The following is a 21,762-nucleotide window of genomic DNA, read 5'->3' as shown; positions in this document are numbered from 1 at the left end:
CCATATTTTATAAAAATATCTTAATGCCTTGTGGGTGTTGCGTTGAACTGCCATCATATTTCACTTTTTGTCTGTTCTGGATGTTTAATAGAGGTAGAAACATCATTTTTATGTATAATATAATTAAATTTAGACTCGTCCCTAAAAACTACTCATCTGCACTATTCTGTGATCCAGTGCATGTAATCCTCAGCATCTCAAAATTGGACGTTCACATTTTTAGTAGAAACCAACATTTTTCTTAGAGCCCTGAACTAATTTCAGCAAATCCCATTTCCTCCAGGTTGGCTTTTATTTCAGTTGACGATAATATTGGATTGTTTTTTCACTTTCGAATTATCCAAATTTTTCTAACTCAGACAAATTTTTTCGTAGCTACCACTTGACCAGTTCTTCTAAATTGTTTAATAATACAGAAAACGATTGACTTATTTAGCTGTAAACTCTTAGCCATCTCTTCTTGTTTCTCTCGATTTGGAAATGTTGAATTATAATTTTTCTTACAGCTTCACTTCAATCAATGATTAAATAATTATAATAAGCAAAAAATAACTAGTAAATAATAGATTCAAATTCACAGAGAGCAATGAAAGACCACAAAGTAAAAAGTTGTTATAATTTTGTCCACTGAAAAATAAAAAACGTAATTTTTTAAGAATAAAATTAGATTGACCAGTTGCATAGTAGACACAACAATAAGCATTATTGGTACTGGCATCCAATTCAAACAGTACAGATCATATTTTTAATATATTTTAATAATTTACTATAATTATGGCTTTTTAACATTTACTTAAAAAATACAAATTTCATTTCAGTGTATCACCATTTCAAGTACAAATAAATTATATTTCATAGGATTTTTTGTCTGGAGAACAAATGCAAAGTGCATTTTAAAACTTAAGTGAAAAAAATATGTTGTGAAGTACCCATAATATTCCATTATTTTGTTCATAAAGTTTTATTCGTATAAAAAATACATGTAGTCTGGAAAACATTTTATTCTGGCACTGGTTTTTCTAAAGTGCAGTTAAAAACTTTTTAATGTAAAGGAAACAGCTGCGTTTGATGTTGAAATTAATTATTTCAGCAATTCTAGAACCTTAATGTGATTGCTTACTTTTATGTTTATCCTCGAGTTTTATTTTACATTTAATCCGCAGTTTCACTCGCGCAATTAAATTTTATTTAAAATAAATCGTACCATTTCCGGTACAACGAACGTTATTTCACAAAGATTAAATTCCGTCGTAATCCTGTATGGTTTTGCGGCACAACATAATTGCCGGCAGGAAAAATATGCGACGCAGTAAATATTCAGCAATTGAAGAAATCAATTTCTACAAGGGGAATTTAGATAAAAGATTGGTTTGTTCGGGTTGATCGATACAAACCGGCATAATTAAGTGGCCCATCTACTAACCGAAGATCGTGAATTTGCCGAGGAATTTATTGATGGCATTGCAATCAGTCAAGTTCGAATAACGCAAACATTTAGATATCCTTATCCGTCCCCCCTCGTCATCGGTCTGACGATACCTTTTACTTAATGGGACGAATTTATTTGTTTATTTTGGAAACTGAACTCCGAGATGATTCGGATCGATCGCGAATACTTTTCAATCGGTTAGTTCGTAATTCGAAATGGAATTTATGGGGTCTGAGACTAATTTATTGTTGCTGCAAACGAACGGCGACCGTTTTATCAACTGTAAAGGAAGTATCGTATAAAGGGAACGTAAATCGGGAGCATCAAAACGTCACAAAAAATAAGATAAGCTTGTCATAACTTTCAGTTTCTGTAATAAATGTGCCCTTTAGAACTAATTCAGGCATATTACTGCTATTGTTACGATTTCGCAACTTCAGAAAAAATATATAAATACCCGCACATAACAGTAAGATGAATACAAGTTTAAGTGGCCTTTGTTATGTCCTTATTTGTATATTTTTCCATTTCAGACGAGGAGCTCGTGTTCAAGGATCAATGGGGCGGTATCAGCATTTTGCATGCATCAAATTTATCCGTCAGGACTCTAATGTCTAACCAAACATACGTAAGTATATTTTTCTGTTGTAAACAAGAGGTAATGGTATTCCGTGTCAATCAGCTATACATCAGCGCAGCGCCACCGAACATATACTTATTTGGCATGCCTTCTGGCGATGATCTTTTGCCATTGTTATTCGAACAAAACCTTTCGTGAGTTTTTTTTTTTAACAGAAATTAATTCATTCTTTGAATTTAAACGGATCACGCAATTCATGTGGTATTTCCTAAGTATTTTGATAGATGTAATACAAAATGTCACGTTTCATTTTTACAGCACACCTGAAAGGTTATGAGTGAATATTTTTCAGGCGAAACAATAGATTTAGTTTGCGAACACAACAGCACCCCCAAACTTTAACTCAGCCAATGTGTAAATTCAGTTAAGCCTCGTAATTTCGACCATTATTCAGCGTGTAATGGACCTAGCGACCGAATTAATTTGCATAGACTAATTTTCCGGAAAATTCGAAGGATACACGGTGAACGTCGACAACAATACATGCAATTGTTTTTTATGAATGTTAATGAATTCAATCGGTTGCGACATTCAAATCGTTTCAGCGTTCACAAATTTTATTAATAATGTTTCATTAAATCTTTAATAAATGCCATGATTTAGGCACATGCCACGACACAATATTCACAATTTTTATTTTTTATCGATCTCACGAAATCATGCAACAAACTCATTCCCATGATAAAATCGACAGCGCCACAAAATGATATGACTGATTATTAGAATTAGCTAATTAAAGCCGAAGTTTTAATGTCTATATAAAACCCTTCACATTTTATCGTTCAATAATAAAATATTACTGGAATTTCATTAAAATTTAATCTTTATAATAAGTGCAATAAAATTAAAAATATACTTTCATAATAGCGTATGCATTTACATATTTAAAAGACCAGGTAATTATTTAAAACCACGTATCTAAGGACAACATTTAAAGGGGAATTAACCACAAAATCCACTGTGAATTTATTCGCAATGGTGGCGAAACCAAGTAACTCCAAACCTTTGATGGGCCAAGTGAACAACACAAAAGCAGAAATAATTGATAACAAAAGATCGGTGGTTAGACGAAATACGTTTATTGTGGAAAAACCTTCCAAAGTGTTACAAGAACAGCAAAAACGGCAAAACACATTCACTCTCCCTAGAGATCCGAAATGGCTGGCAAATGATAAAGCGAAGCAAAAACTACGGAGGGTCGTAGTTGATAAAGAAAATATTCAGAGGAATATTAAAAAGGTTCTACCCAAAACAACGCCAACAGCACTAAATAATAAGGCAAGGGCTTTAAAGGATTTAAATTGTGCAAAGGACAAGGAAAACACAAAAGTGATTAAACGTGTTGCAAAGACACAGCCACTGCAGCCTGATTGTGTTCAACAAAATGGACAACTAAGAGTTAGTCACAAAAAAATAGCACGTACAACAGTGAACAATAGGACAAATGTTGCCAGTGAGAAGAAAAACATACATTGTAAAAAGGATCAAGAGACCAAAGTGATCAAAACAAAAGATATCACAAAAACAATTAGTATTAAAAAACTAGTTGATTTAGTTAAGGAAAAGAAAAACGGTCATGGAGTAGATAAGAAACACGTTGAAATCACGGGAGCTAAACCAAAAAATGATTTTAAAATCAATGGAATCAACAGAAAACCTTCCGTGTCACTTAAGAAGAAAGATATTAATAACCCAGTTATAAAGAAAACTTTGACATGTGGAACAAATACAAAGAGATTCATGAATATAAAGGAAATTTCTTCGAAAATTGAACAAAATATTAAAAAAGAATTATCATACAACGGACTCGAATTGATAAAAACTGTAACTTGTACATGCTTTAGAACTGAACAGGAACCACGTAGGACCTCACTGGAATCATATAGTAATATAATTTGGCAAATGTGTCTTACTTTTTATTTGATTATTTGTAAATGTTTCTCTATTCTGTAGTATGTGTAATTGATGGATTTAAATAAATTTATTTAATTTAACCTATTTCTTATTTACATCGTATAATTAGTTTAATGTTTCAATGTTAAAAATTTCAATAATTTATATATTGGTCGATCGATGGTAATAGACAAAGTTTATGGAACGAAATTAATTATACAATATTGAAAATATTGTAAATACTTTTGAGTGGATAATTTGAATTTTAAATAACTAGTAATATTATATGAATTTGCACATTCTGTCAGTATTTTTTTATTTGTTATTTATATTTTTAATTAATACACAACATTCCATATTTTGAACTAATTTTATAAACCTCATTTTGTGAATTTGAACACATTTTATTCGGTTCACGCTTAGTGTATTTGTTGTTTAGCACCGTAAAATGGCTGTGGAATTTTAGAGACAAGCACAGAGTTCTGGTTAGACCAAGAAATTATGAATGGTCGATGATGTCGGGCCTTAATTTTTCTATTTTCTTAAAAATTTGGACCATATTTTTTGTAGACAACGTACGTGCTTATAAAGACTGTGCATTGGTGTTGCAAAATAGATTTTTTATTTTAATTAATTTTGTTTACTAATTTTTCTAGAAATTTGATAATAGTTTTATTACTAGTTTAAAAGTTCTGTTGCTAATAGATTTTGATTAATTTATACATTCTTTATTAAAATTTATTTTGATAATTCGTTTGTTGTAATATAATAGTATTCTAATTTTTTAAATGAGTTGAAAGACGAAATTTATACATTTTTTATAATACTATAACACTTTTAATTGATCTTTCAATAAAAATTCTAATTTATAGTTTATTTTTATTGATAATATAAATTATATACAATTTATCATTAAAAAACAGAGTACCGCTTGGCCTCTCTAGTCCAAACTATTGTCTATTTTATCGCCGTCACCCCAGGGCCCCTTTGAACATGAAATGATATGCACTTTTGTACGAGCAACAACATGCTGACGGCATAAGGAACGTGTCCGGAACAGGTTCACCTTGGTTCGTCAAAGACAACATCCGTCGACGCACGTACTTCTGTTTGCATTTTGTTACGTAAACGGCGGACATTTCGCCGATAATGTCGCAGGGCAAATCCTCCGATTTGCAGGTCTCCACTCGTATACCCTGCACAAATCCGTCGTCCTTTTGATTTATGATGAACCTCCATTCGTTGTTGATATTTTTACCAACTTTCGGGAAGATGGTTTCGACCTTCGACTTACAAAGGAACGTTTCCTCTTCGTCTCTTCTAGTTATAAATTCGCTCTCTTCCTCTTCGCCGAAGAGAGCTTTGTAAACCGGATTCTCCCGCATCACGTATTTTACGTGACTGGTTGGATACTTGTCGAAGGTTTCGCAATATGTACGTCCGTTGGAGCATTTTGTCAGGTCTTCGATTCTCGGAGCGATTATTTCGTCTTCTTCCGGGAATGTGATGGCATCGCGTGAGCTTTTGTTCATTCGAAGACTGAACATATTTGACGGTGCACTAGGCAGCTGCATCATGCGAGTAATGAACGTGGCAAATACCAAAAATTTGAGAATTCCCCTCATTTTAATGCCTAAAATTTTCAATGTTTTTCCCAACTTTATATATTGACAATCGGAGGTAAAATAATGATATGTAATAATGTGATTAAATTAGCTGGATCTAGGTAATCTCGGTATTGTATTTAGGTAAAGTGCATAATAGTTTATTATTTCAATTGATATTTGATTAAAATAATGTTATAATATTACAACTACTTATAATAGTTAAAAGTTGTTGCAAATAAAATATTATTTTATGGGATAAAATCTTTCAAGGCGGTGTTCATCATATTTTAGTACCTAAAATAATAATTTTTAATTAATTACAATGATAAGCAGTAATAAATGTCATTAATTTAATCACCGTGTCAAAGAAGCAGTATAATTACATTTCTCAACAAAATTTACTAAGCAAGATAGTGCTAATAAACATACAAAATTACAAAGGCGTTAATCTAACAAATTATATTAAATGAGGACTCTTTCATTGTTTATTTAATGGTGTTATTAAAACTTTTCATTAATAAAACATTGTAATTTTGAGCAAAAATAAATAAGTCATTGTAATCTTACTTTTCCATGATACAAGTAATCAGTAATAAACAACAGATTAATTATTAATAATCCATTGGAGAAATAATGCACATTAAAAACAACCGACACATTTTTAGGTTATCTGTTTACATATACAATCCAGGCCAAAATTTAAGAAATTAATAACGAATTACAGAAAATACATTTATGATTTCAATTACAATACATAATCGAATATTTATGTTGAAATGACCAATAAATTTATATTATCGGTATTAATACATGATTATTAGTCTTAATCACATAATTGCTCATAATACAGGTATAATGCATACAATTTTAAACAAAATGTTTCACTGAAATCTTACAATCCAAACGAAATTCAAGTATAAAACTACATTAGAGCTTGCGATATTTAACTTTCAGTTTGCTACTTGCAGCAAGATGTTTACCGTCAAACCTTTGCTTATTCTCCTCACTCTGAACATGCCGAATATTGTTTTTTCGTTATTGAAACCTGCAATTTATATAGATAATGGAGACGGGCAAACAGCAATAGATCATTTCTTGAATGTAGATGAAAGAAAGGAAATGGAGGATGAGTTGCTGAACTTATTCGGTCTTCCCAAAAGGCCGCACAAATTTGGATCTAAACCTTTATCTGGAGCTGCCCGAAATTATTTACTTAACGTTTATGAGAGTCTTATGGAAGAGGAAAAGGACACTTCAGCTAGGAGGAAACGAAGAAACGCTGATCTGGACATTAGTATGGAAGAAGAAGCGAGAATAGAAGAAAGTGACACTATTATGACGTTCGAAAGTATCAATTACCACGATGCGAGTTTGCAACATTCCAAAGGCAAACAAATTTGGTTCGAATTTCCAAGTATGAGCGATGTAGTAGGACTGGAGCTGAAAATTTTCCAAAACGGCACAGGAAAATTTAAACATAAATTCTTGATCACCATAAGCCAACTTGTGATGTTGGAAGACAATAGTACACACTCGATAATGTTTCCCATTTTACAGATGAACACCACGAATGATTTCAACGGATGGCTCAGCGTCAATTTAACCAGTTATTTGGATAACTGGAGTGTGTATCCAAGTCTTTACAAAGGTATACATTTAACTGTCTCCAAGCCAAGTACCCCCAACCGTGAATTAAGTCCTCACCTCATAGGACTCGTCACTTCCAGAACCAAAGAAGACAGCCACCCTTTTCTCGTGACATTTCTAAAAAATACCAACACCATTCAACCACAAAGACGCTATAAACGAAATGCTCCCACCACCAAGAAGAAGACTTTTGCTGATATTTATCGGGAACCTCCAGCAATTAGTGCTGGCAAATTATGTCAGAGACACTCCTTAATTGTCAGCTTTAAGGAACTGCAGTGGTCGGATTGGATCATTGCACCTGAACAGTATCCAGCCTACTTCTGTTCGGGTGAATGCAGTTTTCCTCTTCATAACCACATGAACGCCTCCAATCATGCAATTGTTCAAACTTTAATGCACATCAATAATCCAGGAAGGTTTCCAAAACCGTGCTGCGCCCCCACAAACTTACAAAACATTTCCGTTCTCTATTTAATCGATGAACGAAATGTTGTTTTGAAAAAGTATAAGAAAATGGTTGTAAAAAGTTGTGGTTGTCAATAAATAAATTTTTTGAACGCTATGTGATTGTTTTAATTGCTTGAGAATGTTGTGTCCGCCTGTTAAATTTATATCATTTGATTATACCGACATGTTTACATACCATCTGACACGATGGCTGGCGCCGCAATTCAACTTTGGAAGTGATACTTGTCAGCATTAGAGCGTAGTGCTCCATTTTCTTGACACTCTTCAACTTTCACTGCACGAATCTATGCCGCGGGAGACGCGACGTTCGGTGACATTTCATTTAAATGGATGCTGTGCTTAATTATGATGTATAATGAGATTTAATTAGGCGTCCAGATAAGATGGATCTGACGCAAGTTCTGTCGAAAACAAGAAGGTTTATCCTTTTGTGTGTGTTTTATCAAATGATAACAGACGGATGAGTAAATCAACAGCAGGCTTAAAATAATTCTGTGCAAAATTTAAAATAATTAATTTTATTAATTAAATTTATTTAATTATTTGTAAGTATTATGATTGTGATCAAGAATAAGTGTACGTTTGGTATATGTTTCCGTAGTGTAGTGGTTATCACGTCTGCTTCACACGCAGAAGGTCCCCGGTTCGAACCCGGGCGGGAACAATCTTTTTTTCACTCTTCGCAAAGTATAATTCATAAATATTGATATAGTTTTTTATTTTAACATTAATAAAAATAAAAATGCTCGTATATTACAAATATATATTGAAAACATATCACAGGATTATTAATTATTTCTGTGTTAGCTTAAGGTCCATGGATCCAGGTTCGAATCCGGATGAGAGCAAACTTTTTTATTATATTGTTCAATAATATATTTATGATATAAATAATAAAAAATAATTAATGAATAGAACTTTTTTATTTTTCAATTGACAAAATTAAAGCAACTCTTACTCTCTATGAATTTAAATCGATTATTTAATTATTGGTCGAAGTCGAAGTGTAAGAAAAATTATAATTCATCGTTGCCAAGACCGAGTTAAACAAAAAGAGATTACTAAGAGTTTACAATTAAATGAGAAAACATTTGTTCGAGTTCGAAAAACTTAATAACTGGATAATTCAAATGTCAAAAAACAATATCCAATCTTATCGTAAACTGAAAAACTGGAAGAAATAAATGTGAAAGTCCAATTTTGTCTTGTTTAGCATCACATTCACTGAAGCACAGAACAGTGGTGATGTTCAAACACAGTTAAAGTGTTTAGAGAACACCTAACAATTTTTAAATTATTGTAATAGAACAAAAAAATGTGAAAATATAATTAATTAATGAAAAACAACAATGTACTAATTAAATAAAAAATGTATTGTAAAATGATGTTATAATCCCTTCAAAAATTAAAATAATAAAAACACTCTCTATGTCATGTTTATTTTTTTATTAAAAACTAATATCTGGACGGAACTCCCAGGTTGTTTACGGCTACCCTACTTATAGCATCTTATACTTTTTCTAATGGATTGAAGTCTGAAGAGTTTGTTGGCCAAGGCAAGGCGCTTATGTTATTCTCGAGAATGGAATTTGGATTCATATGGGTTAAATAGGCTAACATAATGTTATAGTGATATCGAACTGCATTCAAAGTGGTTTCCATTAAAAAGAGATGGGTACTTCCTTTAATATTAATTCATCTCCTAAAGATCAAAGAACCTCCTATAAAATTCATCACATCACAAACAGAGCAATCAATCACCTAAGAAACTCTTGTCTTATCTCGGGAGCTGTTATTTCTGGATGTCTTTATTTTATGTCATTATACTCATTGTAACGTCTCCATAATCTGTTATGTTATTTTATAATTTATAAATTAAATTATTTTTTAATTTAATTTAATTCGATTTTTGTGGGTGTTCCATAGACACTTTGACTGTGTATATTTAAAAACACATTGGTTAAAAGACAAACATCGATGATTTGTCTTCCCCATCTCAATAATATTACTGATCAAAATAAAACATGCTGAAAATATTTAATTAATTTAGATAATTCAAATAATCCACTTCAAAAGTTGTGCAGTGTATTGAAAATAATAGACAAATATCCGGAAACATTTTCAATAATTTTTAAATTTTAATCAAAAAGAAGACAAGCTACATCGATTCACTCAAGCAATGTTAGTATCGTAAAGTTCACTTAGAATTTCAAACCTTTCTCATATCTGTCAAAAACTTTAATCTCCAACATAATTTAACCAACAGCAAAAATCTAAATTGCCACATTTCTATTCATGCAAGACACAAGCAGCATAGAAACCAATAAACATTTCAAGTTGATTGTTTCCCCGCACAAACTACACGGACACGGAAAACCATTTGGGGTTAAATATTAGTTCTAGTCGATGTATTGTGTAGTGTCTGGTAATTTATTTTATGAATTTATTGCAGCTACGCCTGAATCCGGCAAGATTCCAATTATCGCCCGACCAAAGGTATTTGTTGTTGGCCCAGAACGTACAGAAACTGTTTCGGCACTCGTATCTTGCTCAATACACGATATACGATATACAAACCGGGTGAGTAACGATTCATCACATATTTTTTTCCTTTTATGTTAAGTCTTCCATGCCTCGTAGCAAATATCTAGTCAACCATGTAATGGAGTAATTTGACACGTGTCAAATATATAAAACAAACGTTCACAACATTTCGAAGCCATTAGTATTTAGTGTGTAGTGTACTTACAAGATCGTAATTTGTATCCAAACATCTCGACAATTCACTCGAATCCCAATTTGCTACATGGTTTGTCTCCTCCCGTTTAATTATACCGCTGCACCGTGGTACAGACGGGATTGCATCAATGTCTATAAATTTGCAGGAACGATTTTCCGCTGCGTCCGTTGCCCGAAAGCGACGACCATCCGTATCTACTGTTGGCGCAGTGGGCGCCCAAGGGCCACGGCTTGATTATGGTCCAGGACTACGACATATACTACAGGAAGACGCCGAATTCCCACACGGGCTACAGGATAACGTACACGGCGGTGCCGGGCGTCGTGAGCCACGGCGTCCCCGACTGGCTCTACGAAGGTAATGGCGAATTAGGGTGTTTCTGTTGGGAATTGGGGTTTATATGAATTAAGTATTAAGTTTTGGGGAAGGAAAGTAACTGCGACGGTAATGGATCATCTCTTCGTGAAGTTCGAGTTAAAATTAATAACTTGGCAATTAAGTTTTGCAATCAATATTCACATACCACTGGCTCTTCTTTTTACTAATAATTTATTGATTGTGAGGGAAAATAAAAATAATAATCCAGTTTGCCTCCGACGAAATTATTTTCAGTTAATATGTGAGATAAAGCTCGCAAGCACCTAAATTTAGATCTCGACATAATAAGGTCAAATTCTAATTTAATCTATTGGGAGTTCAACATTTAAATAATTGATTATATATAAAATTAGCTTCTCATGAACTTAGTAATTGAAAGGACACTTTTAATGAAATCAATCGAACTTTTTAATTACAATAATTAATTTGATCTATTAGTTATTATTACAGTAAAAATAATGTTTATTATGTTTTGTAAAAACTTAAAATATGAATTAAACAAATTAATTGGCCATTAAAATTTGATATAAATATTCACATGCCACTGACTTTTTCTTTTTTACTAATAATTTATTAGTTATAAGGAAAACAAAAAATAATAATTCAGTTTATCTCCAAAATAATTAATTTTTGGAATTACCTAGTTAAAATTAATTTAGATCCGGATTTAATAAGTTAAATCCTAAATTAATCAATTGAGAGTTGAAGGTATTAATAATTGATTATTCATAAAATTAGTTTCTTGTGAAGTTAATATTTCACACAGTTTTACTGAGATAAAAGTTTTATTTAGAGTAATTAATTTTTTTATTTGTAATTGAGCTGTCTACTGAATAATTAAAAAATGTGTTTATTACATAAAAAATTTACTATATTTTATAAAAAATAATAAGATTTATTAGTTATTTTTATTAAGCCAAAATAAGTTTTACTATGTTTTATAAAAACTCGGTTCTATTTAAACAAAATGAAATTAACAACTTAGCAATTAAGGTTTGATCCTACTGACACTTTTCATTTTGCTAATTATATTCAGGACAATAAAGAAAAATAATCCGGTTTGCCTTCGAAATACATAATTAGTTTTTAGTCGTATTTAATTTATATGTGACACAAAGCTCACAGGTACCTAAATTTAGATTTAATAAGGTTAAATTCAAAATTAATTTAATGGGAGTTGAACATAAAACAACTGATTATTCGTAAAATTAGTTTCTCGTGAAATTAATAATAGTTTTAATGAAATAAAAAATTATTATATTTATATATATTCTGTTAGTTATTGATCTTTATACAAAACATATAATTATATGTTGAATACTATCTTTATTAAGTTAATAATAATTTTTATTATATTTTATTTATATTTTAAAATATAATAATTAGTTTTTAGTTGTATTTAAGTAATATATGAAATAAATTTCACGAGTACTTAATTTATATCCTGATTTAATAAGGTTACATTCTTAGTTAATCCATTGAAAGTTGAACATATAAGTAATTTATTATTCGTAAAATTTAATTTTAACTACGATTTTAAAAAAGTTAAAATCAGCAATATTGTAAAACTCTAACCGTTTTAATTAATGGTAATTAATAATAAAATATTAAATATCAAATATTTATAGTCTCAATAGTCTCTACAATTCTCAATCGATTAATAATAAGAATGAACTTTTGAAATCGATAAATAATTGTTAAAAACAACGCTCACCTAATTATTATATATTAGCAAATCAATATTCCAACAATACTTCTATTTATAAACAGTTTATTTCACGTGACCTATCCTATACATACAATATATTTATAATATTGTTTGTATTGTGTTTATTGAAAGTGATCCATATTTCCACATTTTCTACGTCGCGGCCAGACAATAAAGGGTTTCATATTACTGGACCATCAACAGTGTCTTTTACCATTGTAACCATGTAGTCGTATTTGATGTACACAAACGTTAATTTTCTCGACAATATAATTTTACGATGGCGTAAAAGCGCCATGTGGGGGACTAACCTTGCTATTTATGGGTCGCGTTCGATCCCAGACTTTGAGATATAATATCTACTCCCTCTTACGATGCCGATAAATATAAATCGTTTTTGATGAGCCCTCCCTGAAATAAAATTTTTATTAGTGCCACCGAACAGATTCGGTAGTGCAAATTGAAAGAGTTTTAATTCCGCAGTTATTCTCTGGATTTTATCGGTTACAAATATGTGCATTTCTGCATGACCGTTTAACGATTTAGAAAAAAACTGTTGAATCCTGTTTATGTGGACAATATTTTCATGGAATTTTGTTTTAAATATCTAGTAAAAATTATTGTCCAGCATTATACCGCATAAATATTTGTTTAAACGATAAATAGAATATATATTATGACTTCCGATGTAAAATGATACTCCGGTAATAAGTTTTTATGGCAATATGTTTCATATTTAGATATAGACTTGAAAAACCTATAATTTAAAATATTTTAGATTGTATACATTTCATCTGGGAATCCGCACAACGTAGCAATAAAGATTAAATGACTTCTCCCACATCCTACTGGTGGTGAAATGTTCACATTGCAGAGAGGAAATCCCTGAATCTAACTCAGCTTTATGTATGTCTGGAGACGGACTGCCGTTAATATTCGTTCCACGCCAGTTTCCTCCGCGCGAGACTGAAATTCCGGAACAAATAACCTTTTCCCACACATTTTCCACAAATTCGGTCCTATTTTAAAGCGTGTTTCAGAAACGAATTATGTGTCGATCGTCGGAGGCGTGTTAAAAATACGCCGGCACACAATCGACGGTGACAACAACGTTCAAAACAAACTTTTTGATTTCAGAGGAAATCCTCGCATCGAATACGGCCCTGTGGATGTCGCGGGACGGCTTGCTGTTGATTTTCGCATCGTTTAACGACAGTTTGGTGGAGGAACTGCGATTTCCCTGGTACGGATCGGCGAACGATGGCCGACTTTATCCCGATATACGTTCGCTGCGTTATCCGAAACCCGGAACCAGAAATCCACAGGTTACGCTCACGATCGCCGACCTCGCAGACACATCGAACATCAAGATGAAACCCGTCATCCCTCCAGCTGTGCTGCAAAACACGTAAGAACTTTAGTCTTCGGTGTTTTTTATGAGTTTTGAAACTGGGACACCGGGACCACGTGCTACGTTTTGTTGAAATAATGAAAATAAAAAGTAATTCATTTATTTGTTGTTAAAGTATGGAATAAATTTTAATTTATTTCTCATTTTATTTTATTTATTTGTACATTTTTGTAGTTATGAATGTGAATAACAACAAAAAAATTAATTTTCTATTAAAATACATTTAAATCAAAAATAATCATGAACATACAGTACCAATCATATGTAAAACAACAAATTTATTTTTGAGAAAAAAATTCTAAATACATTTGCTTATTTAAATTAGTATGTGAAATTAAAAACTATTTTTATCTATACCTTTTATCATTTACCTATAATTGATTTAAAATAAAAAGAATGAGGATTGTAGTATTATAAAATAAAACAAGGAGTCAAAAGTAAAGCAACAAAATAAAATACCTAGGTTTTTAATATTTTTTATTAATATTTAGTAGCATATCCATTAATTTTTATTACCCCTCACATCTTCTTTTCATCGAAGAAACAATCTTTTGCTTAAAAACAAAATTCCAAATAATATTAATAACTTACTAACGTCCCATAGATTTTCTATGGGGTTTAGATCGGGACTTTAAGCTGGCAAACTCGTAAAATTTACATTATTGGAAGCAAAAAGTCTTTTTTAATTTTATCTGTGTGCTTCGTATCATTATCTTGCTGGAAAATCGACGTTCCATGTAAATTTTTTTGAAAAATTCTTAAAAACTTTATAACATCCTATTTACAAATGTTTTTATTAAAAATGTATTTGTTGCTTTATCATACACACGAAATAAATTAAATAAACAATTTTATTTAATAATTTCTCGACGTTGTCTGTTCATCGAGTCGTCAAGATTGTGACACATTTCCACATATATGTTTGCCCATTCTTCTTGTATATCTTGCCATATGTTGATGTTTCTTGTCGGATTTTTAATTCCAAATGTTGTCATAGAATAATTCAATTGGATTTAAGTCTGTGAGGGGAAATGGGAGAACGTTCACCCTCTGATCCAAAAACCAATTTTGTATGTGTGTTTTGGGTTGTTATCTTGGCAAAATTATTTTCTGCAAAGGACAGATGTGATTTGCCGAGATATCTTTATAGACAAAATCATTCATTTTGTCTTCAACTTGTACTATGGGACCAGTACCAGATGCCAAAAAACATCCCCATGCCATGATATTTCCACCATTATGTTTAACTGCAGGTTTTTGGTACTTAAAAACGTATCTCGTTCCAACTAGCTTCTTTCTATTTTGCCTAGCATCTGATCCAAACAACTTATACTTAGTCTCATATCTTCATGGTACTAAATTCCATAGGCATGAGGTCCAAACTTGATTTCTGGCAAACTCCGTTCGAATTTTACGGTCTTGACTAATTCTTAAATTTTGAAAAATCTAGCATAAAATCAGTTCATGTTTTCTGCCATGTTTAACGAATTCATTTCTTGTAAATTTAAAAAGTATTCTATTATTTTGTATAATGTCAAAAATAAATTGAATAATAATATTGAAATACTCCTGACAAAAATATTAACTACCACATGAGTTCTATTACGATATCTTACAGTGGCATAGCGAATTTTCAATAAATCGAGATTAAAAAAAATAATCAATTTCTTAAAATTATTCAAATTAAGTACAAAAATGTACAAAAAAATATCTTTTGGAATAGACAATTGTTGATATAACAGCTCGACAAGTACAAGTGCTGAGAAACGGTGAAAAACGTGCGTAACTTGAAATAAAAAGCTTAAAGCAGACAGAACGAAAATGAAATATTCCCTGCAAGAATTACTGAATCATTACATGCTTGAGACGCGTTGCCACATATTTCACGCGACCACTGAAAAAGGCACGTTCTTCTGTTACTTGTTGTTGCGTGATAAGAATTCTCCAATGCTTAAGTGTGCTCATTCCACACAATTCCAATATAGTACCTATTTATCAAATTTGACACTCCCATGAATAAAAATACGACATAAATTAATTTGGTAAATCCCTAGTTTGAAACGGTCCTAAAAACCGTGATCCTACTCGTGATAATTTTTTTCTTTTGCTCTCTATTTTTTTAAAAAAAACTTCCAACGATTTGCTTCGATTGTTTTATATGCACATAGTTGTGCTGTAGGTCACGATTTTTCTTTTTACGAGAATAGCATTCTTATCGTGCCATAATTAAAAACCAATTATTCAAGTACCTACAACTACTTCGAGTTGCCCCTTGCACTCATTAACATTGTTTGAACAGAGTTTAGGTTAGTTCGCCGTAGTTTCATAAATCACCGCGTTTTCTGCAGTAATTAGTTATTTTTAATTCGATTTTTTCCCCGATAAAACCTTCCCCTCCCCCGTCAGACAAATGACTTTGCGGATTTCGAAAGACGATAAATCTAAACAAAAACTGTGCATTCGACGTTGCTGACCGTAGTAATGATATAATTAAATTGGAAAATAGTGTATGCAGCAAAATTCCTTGCAACATTCATAAAGCCGGAATGCGGACGCGGTGAAAAGTTATGGAATGCGAAAAGTACAACAAAAGTCGTAAATACGAAGGCGTAAAGGAACAAACACGAAATAAGTAAATTATTGCTTATATTCTCGGCGAGAAAAAACCTATATCTGTATTAATTTACGCGGACTGGAAAGGTATATTTTACTAATATTACCAATAACATGTAATTTATATATTTTTCATTTCAATAGCTTTTCTGGTAAATATCAGTGCGATAATACAAACATAAACTGAAGATTGACTCACTAGACCTTTTTATGCCAGTAAGAAAAAGTAAAATACGATGAATAATTTGATTACGAAGTTTTAAATTGATCAATTATTCCAAAATTGATTCCCCCCAATGATGTTGATGAATAGCTAAAAGTCTCATGATGCTGAATCCTGAGAGTATGACGGATGTGGACAGATAGGGGTTTCTTTTCGACGCAGATCAGAAGTGAGGCATGGCATGGCTCGTTGTCGTGATGAAGGGGGAAGCCGTTGACCTATTTTCTCGTCTTTCTTCGTATATTGTTTCGTTGCAGTAAGCCCTTTTAATATTCGGAGTTTCCAGTCGTTCCCCTTGGAACGTTGGAAAGTTTTGGGGGCGAAGGACGTTCCGGCCGTTAATCGTCTTCAACCGATTAATTCCCACTTTTAAACTATTCGTACTTCTTGTAAACAAGCTTCAAAGCTGACACGATGTCGTCATACAATGATGTTAACATTTCATAAGCTTCTTCCGTGATACGACCTCGCTATTGCTATTCATGGGGAGTTGGCTTACAAGCCGCAACTTGTTCACATTTGGCGCCATATAACGAGACAATCTGATTTACCCCTTCAAATGGGTATAATTAAAATTGATGGGGCATGTTTTCTGATCAGACCTCGTATATTATGTGGACTTGCTTTTGTAACTCATATCACTAAGCCAATTTTACAATTTAAATTGAATAGTCTGAGATCTTCTCTTATGTATTGCTGTTTTGTTGACCCTTTTCAATGTCACAAACGGATTTAACATAGATATCCACATTCAGCCAAACAGATGTTTTGTTCTGTTGTCTCGGATTATTTCTTGCTTTGTCCAAATATTCACCGTCCAATAAATTCATTTACATTTACCACAAATAGAATAAAGTAATTTTACAAGCGGGTTTATGAAATTAGATTGAAAACTGCATTATTCATTTGAACCGGAGCGTCCGCCGTAATGAAATATGAAACTATTTGGATTAATATCTTTAACGAATTGCGTTTTAGAAACTTTTGATTATACGAGTTAAGTTGTTGAGTTATATTCCAATTTTAGTTTGGAAAACTTTATGTCTTAAGCGAAGTTTTATCTCACTTTGGAGAATTATGTTACGAGCGGCATGCATGTTTTTTTCTTTTCCGTTAATAATGCACGTGTACTTGGCTTCTATCAAAGTGTCCTGCGGTGTCCCTGTTAATTTTTTATGCGCCCCACATCAAAGCAAACAAACGAGAAATGTCCCCCAATTCCGAACCATTAAACTATCCGGCCCAATTGTCCGGCGCAAGTTTAGTTGCAAATGACCATCCGCAAAACCGGCCGCAATCACCCGGACAATTGATTAACAAGCTCGTCAATAAATACGTTGAAAAGTTTCGTTTTGTTTTTTCTGTTTTGCAGGGACTATTATTTCACCGCAGTCTCGTGGATTAGTCTGACTGAAATATCCGTAGTGTGGCTCAACCGACCGCAAAATTTATCCGTGGTTACGATATGTACCAGCCCGAAATGGGATTGCAGGGAGGTGAGTTATTTATTCCGTCTGTTTTGTAAAACGACCTCGGAGAGTTGTGCACGCATAGATTAAAGCGCTTCAAATATTTATTGGCACGGTATTTATGAATCCAATTTCGCTAAATGGGAAACAACGAATTGGTTTTGCCGATTTAGCGGAGTGTTCGTTTAACGTTGTCCCGCACACGGACTGGAATAAAATTTCATGTACGTTTTCGCTCATCGGAATTGTTGCGTAAATTTAATATACGTGCACATCTAAATCGCATATAAATTTTTTTGCTAGGTGTCTGTGTTTGTGTTCTAAAAACACACATTCCCGAAGCCCGAATTTATAAATTTTAATTCGGTGATATACGGAGGTAGCAAATAGACGAAGGCGGAAGTTCAATGGGAGATTTTCCAATATGCCTTTAAATATTTACATAACACCGTTCTGATCTTTCATAAGAGACTTTATTTAAAATTTATTTTACTACCTTTCTAGTATTATCAGCAGACGGAAACGCTCTCTTCGAGGAATTTAATATTAAAGGCCGTAGGCAGCTTATTCGAGGTGAATTGGAGCAAATAATATTTTATTTCAGTTTGACGTTCTGCAAGTGTAACAAATTGAGTCCCGGAGTGAAGAAAAATATTTCGAAATTGGTCCTTCTTGCCACCTTATTTATGTATATAAGACTTTTCACTCTTATTATTATCGATTCCACTAATTTTTCTATTTATTTCCATTTTCCTCCGTGAGTGAGCGATGATATTTTTGGACCAATGTTTATTAAAACAGTGATTCAGGATCGCCATTAATTCAACGATGTCAGAGTTGGAAATGGATTAGTCAGTTTGATTTATACGCTCAAATAAAACGAAAGATTTTTTGATCTTGAGCATTGTTGACTCGCTTGAATGGGCGAATGATAAACGTATATCAAATCAGATTAAGGGAAAGGTCTTGCATTGATTTCTTTAATAATGCCCCGGAGCCAAACGAAAAATCGGACGGATGATAAATAAAAACAAAAAGCTCCCCAATTTGCCCGACGTGGTTCCAGCTTTAATTTAAAAACGGTCGGTTACACGATTTAATTAAATATTTCAAAATCAGTTTTGAACGTTATAAATATTCATGTAGTTTTAAATAAAAAGTTTTGTCGAAAATGGTGAGCTCCCGATGAAATTACCATCAACCGCGTTGAAAAATCTATAAGGGAATATTTTGCCATATGGAAGTTCGAGTAATTCGGTTAAAAATGGGCTTCATTTTTACAGCGATTTAAGATCGTTATCTGTTAAATAGTTGACCTAAATTCATCCGTAATGCTCGCACGTAAATGCAATTTGTTTCATAAAATACCTTCCTTAATAACATGTAAATTCTTCTATTTCATCTATGAACATCTAATGAGTAAAATTATGCTAATAAAGGACGAGTTCGTTAAATTATTCTGTAGAAAATAACTTCCTTTTTACTTTTTATTATGTTTCTCCCTATATTGTTGTATGAATTAAAGTCGCTCCATATTTTTCACGAGCTGCAAAAGCGTTGAAACGTATCGCACTTATGAGTATCATATTACAACAATTTTAAAGCGACACTCATTAAAGCGGTTCAAGCCTGTTGCTGCGACAACAAAACTACACAAAAGAACATCAAATTTCTATTTGGGGAATTGCACTTCCACCAGTTGCACTCAACTGAAACAGAAAAGCTACTTATAGGCCGTTCCAGATTAATTTATCGTCTGTGATGTCCTTTAAAACAGCTCCAGACATACCAGTTTAATTGGAATAATGAATATTTAGTACCTGCTTAAGGGCAGTAAAATTTGCGAATGCAAAACAGCTGCAAACATGCTAGTGCGTGTGCGCTAATTAAAATTCGTTAGATCTCGCCATAGAAATGTAAATAGAGGTGTGAAAATTACTACGGATAAAGGAGAACTGTTCTATTAAGCTTTTACAACAAGTTCGTTGCATTTTAACGACATTTTGAACGGGTTCCATTATTTTTTTGTCGTCCAAGGTGATGACACAAAGGGCATTCAACCAAAATTAATTTTATTATTGTAATTAGATAAACTTTTAAGTGGCGACGGGACGTCGTAACACAAATTCATCTGTATCAATAAACTCCTCGTGGATGCGAAACGGTTCTGCCTTCACAATGTGAGGTAATCTCTGAACGTCGAGATATTCGGTCGGAGTCTGATATTCATCAATATCGACTCCACTATGGGCGTTCGTAAATTTCCTCTTTGCTTCCACCGCCGAAAGTGCCAAAAGGATCGTGATTACCTGAAAATAAACGAATTTCTAACACTCTAAAAACACGACGTCGTATCTCTGAGGCGAACCTGATCTTATTTATTTACTACGACGACGAGATACGTCAATGGTCCTCGAAAGAGTCATAAATATTTAAGTTTTTTCTTTAAGTGGAGTCTTGAATGTAAAAAGAATATATTGCTACGTATTATTATTTATGAATTTTGAATAAATTAATGCTTCATATTTTTATGTAAGTAAGAAAGATAAATTACAATAATTTATCGTTGAGCCACCTTTCACGATAAAAAATAACAAAATTACTTTACTCTCCACAAAAATGGTTAATATTTTATCATTAAATCTGTCATAAACCTCTATTAATTCTCTTGTATTATTCTTAATTACACTCCCCCAATTTTCTGCATATAATTTAACAACGAAATTAATCTTGTGGGTCACTAAACCCCAAAAACAATATATTATACAATATGGTTTCTTACAATTTAAAGAAGTCGCTTCACTTACCACAATTTGAATCATTTTCTAACGAAGAAAAAGAGTTATGCTCACACTAAATACAATTTGACGATAACATTTTCATTTATATAGGTGTTCAATGGGATAAACAATCAAAAAAGTAATTTAATTGTAATTTGTTAATGGTGTAAATATAGAATCAGTTGCTAACGAGTTTTCCGAATTGTTGTTATGACCGATTGTTGTTCAAAGAGATAAATTAAATATTTAGTCTCGAAAGATTCGACGTAGTTTAATAATTTGCATTTTGTGTCATCACATTATCATCTATTTTCTTAATAAACAACAGCTAGACAAATTATTTATATGTGAATTAAAAATAACAAATAAAACGATATAAATAATCTGTCATAAAATAATATTTAATAATCACCTTATTTGCAATAAATTATTGACAATAACAAATGGATATTTTTCACGTTTGTGGTGCAGTATTTTACAATAAGACAGAAGTTGATGACGTTCACCGGAAAATGTATCAAAGACGAAACCACGTATTTATATAAATCGGAAAAGTGTTCATACATCCAAGCCGGTAGCCTTTACTCCACTGAAACTTCAAATAGAGTTTTGCGCTGAACTTTTACCAATTCAACAGGCTTCGAAACTGATAGAAACGAATTGAATTGGCACAAGCGAAATGTCTCGCTGTATTCAAAAGAACCGACCCATAAAGTTTTACTACCGGCTAATTAAATCAATAAGTAAAGTGAA

The 21,762-nt window shown here is 32.3% G+C and overlaps 3 protein-coding genes, 1 long non-coding RNA gene and 1 other non-coding gene across 6 annotated transcripts in view; 3 read left to right on the top strand and 2 right to left on the bottom strand.

Annotated features, from left to right (window-relative positions):
- LOC109596000 (venom dipeptidyl peptidase 4) overlaps window positions 1-21,762 on the top strand; it is a 59,545-nt gene that overhangs the window by 27,331 nt on the left and 10,452 nt on the right. Inside the window, exons 4-8 of the mRNA XM_020011454.2 lie at window positions 1,963-2,057; window positions 10,140-10,267; window positions 10,573-10,784; window positions 13,651-13,921; window positions 18,133-18,256. Of these exons, the coding sequence (XP_019867013.2) occupies window positions 1,963-2,057; window positions 10,140-10,267; window positions 10,573-10,784; window positions 13,651-13,921; window positions 18,133-18,256 (830 nt within the window). The remainder of the gene's footprint in view (window positions 1-1,962; window positions 2,058-10,139; window positions 10,268-10,572; window positions 10,785-13,650; window positions 13,922-18,132; window positions 18,257-21,762) is intronic.
- Window positions 4,836-7,977, bottom strand: LOC126265015 (protein spaetzle-like). 2 transcript variants are annotated; one of them, XM_049965151.1, is made up of 2 exons: window positions 7,863-7,977; window positions 4,836-5,863 (listed from the first exon to the last, which is right to left on the bottom strand). In XM_049965151.1, the coding sequence occupies exon 2, from the start codon at window positions 5,585-5,587 to the stop codon at window positions 4,934-4,936; it is 654 nt and encodes a 217-aa protein (XP_049821108.1). In that variant the 5' UTR covers window positions 5,588-5,863; window positions 7,863-7,977; the 3' UTR covers window positions 4,836-4,933. The 2 variants fall into 2 exon arrangements, with proteins under 2 accessions (XP_049821108.1, XP_049821104.1); XM_049965147.1 differs by lacking the exon at window positions 7,863-7,977 and adding an exon at window positions 6,137-6,217.
- LOC126265014 (protein 60A-like) lies at window positions 6,493-7,832 on the top strand. Its single transcript, XM_049965139.1, has one exon. The coding sequence runs from the start codon at window positions 6,542-6,544 to the stop codon at window positions 7,760-7,762; it is 1,221 nt and encodes a 406-aa protein (XP_049821096.1). The 5' UTR covers window positions 6,493-6,541; the 3' UTR covers window positions 7,763-7,832.
- On the top strand, window positions 8,279-8,351 carry Trnav-cac (transfer RNA valine (anticodon CAC)). Its single transcript has one exon. It is a non-coding gene; the product is annotated as a tRNA-Val (tRNA).
- Window positions 20,285-21,206, bottom strand: LOC126265018 (uncharacterized). Its single transcript, XR_007547573.1, has 2 exons — window positions 21,037-21,206; window positions 20,285-20,538 (listed from the first exon to the last, which is right to left on the bottom strand). It is a non-coding gene; the product is annotated as an uncharacterized LOC126265018 (long non-coding RNA).

This window comes from Aethina tumida, chromosome 1, assembly GCF_024364675.1.
Source record: "Aethina tumida isolate Nest 87 chromosome 1, icAetTumi1.1, whole genome shotgun sequence".
In the NCBI taxonomy this organism is placed as follows: Eukaryota; Metazoa; Arthropoda; class Insecta; order Coleoptera; family Nitidulidae; genus Aethina; species Aethina tumida.
This window is presented reverse-complemented; position numbering and strand designations above follow the sequence as displayed.